General features: G+C 27.8%; 1 protein-coding gene across 1 annotated transcript in view; it reads right to left on the bottom strand.

The window, feature by feature from the left end:
- The window catches only part of LOC122627274, a 4,841-nt gene extending 3,936 nt beyond the window's left edge, over positions 1 to 905 (bottom strand). The window contains exons 1-4 of the mRNA XM_043808315.1: positions 902 to 905; positions 720 to 820; positions 536 to 642; positions 116 to 301 (exon numbers count right to left, since the gene is read on the bottom strand). Coding sequence (XP_043664250.1) covers positions 116 to 301; positions 536 to 642; positions 720 to 820; positions 902 to 905 — 398 coding nt within the window. The remainder of the gene's footprint in view (positions 1 to 115; positions 302 to 535; positions 643 to 719; positions 821 to 901) is intronic.
- Between the last annotated feature and the right edge of the window lie 1,163 nt (positions 906 to 2,068).

The following is a 2,068-nucleotide window of genomic DNA, read 5'->3' as shown; positions in this document are numbered from 1 at the left end:
CGTTTATATTCCTAGCACACTTGATTAATTCCAAATGTATCTCCCTTCGATATGAAATGCAATATATGAAATATTAATATAACTATTTTGTACAATTTCACCATATAACAATTACCTTGCTTTTTTTATCTTCATGGCGTCATCGTCCAATTTATACGTTCGACGAATATTATTTAATAGAGGATCGTTATTTTTAATATTTCTGCTTCGAATGATTCTTTTATGTTGTGGCGAATCGATAGTAGTCGTTAACATACTTTTTAATAAGTCATTTAATTGACTAAATTTTATTTTTATATACCTATTTTTAATTTTAAATTCATTAAAAATTGTATATCTTACAATCTTATTGTACATAAAACAATTTACTTACCTTACCCAGAAAACAAAATTAAAATCGAAGATTGACAATAGGACAAAGGGATAATAGTAGAGATAAAAGAAAATAAAAATTCTCCAGTAATTAAACTCCAATGACATGTAAGTTCGAATATCAAATATTGTTACATATATTATCATGAAAACAAAAAATAACATTATATAACACTGTTGCCAAAAACATCTAGACAGATTTATTGGAATATTTAGTTGTTCCATGATTTGAATACAACTTTCTATTTGCAACGTAAATTGCTTTGTCTTCTGCAAAAGATAACAAAAAATGCCGTAAAATAAAAATAAAAATAAATTGAATAAATTATAAGAACAAAAAATCTCACTTTTCTTCTGAAAACACCAGCGATGATGGGGACGATATAAGACGTGTAAGCACAACAAACGTATAACCGAAGTGATATTTGTATAAGAAATGGTTGTCCATCTTCATAAATGTATTCGAAAAACGAATTTAGATACATTATCGAAAGGTAAAACATGATAGAGAAACAAGCATAAATTATACCCATTATGTAAATTTTAAAATCGGTAAAATATTCTATTAGACCAGTGGAAAAAATCGAATTCATTATTATCAACGGTTTAATGATACATCGAAATTTCCCCGTAAGAGACATCTCCAAAATTGTCTTCAAAGAATCAATTTTATTTGTATTATTCCTTCTTCTCGTAAAAACTAATTATTTCGAACACACTGATCGAGAAACTTCGTACTTAAAGTTCTTTCAAATGTGAAGGAAGTGCAGAACATTCTTTGCTGAATTTCGAAATGAAACTTACTACATCTCACAATTCATTGCTTGCATTTTATCTTAGTTAGATCTAATTGCATATTATTTTGACCTACATTTGCAATCGCATAAGTGATAACTATATTTTTCCATTGTGCAATCGTTCGATAGAACCCTCTTACTGGTTATTACCTCATCACTACAAATGAATAAATAGATAATTATTTAATGCGCGGATGTTATCTTTTCCTCGAATAAACTTCCCTATTTTTTCTATGTTCTTTTTTTTCAAAATAAATCTTTTATAGGATGAAAAAACCAAATTGTAGTCGGGGAAGTAGCAATAATAGTTGTTAAGATTAGATTAGGCAAGTGATGCGATCAGACGTATCATCAAATATAAATCATATTACTTATCGTAAGTAACATAAGTGTAGAATAATTAAACACGAGCCATCTGTTTCGAAAATATAATTTTTCACTTTCCAAATAAATGTTAAACTTTCCTTCTTCATTTTCAAACGACTACTGCTGGAGTTCTATAGCAACATTAATTTTAACTACAAGTTTCTATTCTTATTATATTCAATGTTTTCGTAACATATATTATTAGATTGCTAGCTTCGAAAAAAAACTACCAATTTTCTACTTATCCGACTCTTCCATTTCGCCAAATATTATCCTCGTCTTCGTATTTTCGATAAGAGGCACATATTACTTCGTTATCAAATGAAAATGAATAAAAGATTATTTCTTAGACAAAATGTTATATTAGAGTTAACATTTGTAGCTATTATAGCAATTATAGCTAACAAGAAGTACAATTATTTCAATTATTTCAAATAATACTCCTATCGATTCTACAATGAACAAAACGAAAGACTCCCATAGTAATTTATGATCCTCCTTTTATTGAATCGGTTACTTGTACCATGATAACC

The sequence above is a fragment of the Vespula pensylvanica genome, chromosome 2, assembly GCF_014466175.1.
Source record: "Vespula pensylvanica isolate Volc-1 chromosome 2, ASM1446617v1, whole genome shotgun sequence".
In the NCBI taxonomy this organism is placed as follows: Eukaryota; Metazoa; Arthropoda; class Insecta; order Hymenoptera; family Vespidae; genus Vespula; species Vespula pensylvanica.
The sequence above is the reverse complement of the archived record's forward strand: the minus strand, read 5'-3'. Positions and strand labels throughout refer to the sequence as shown.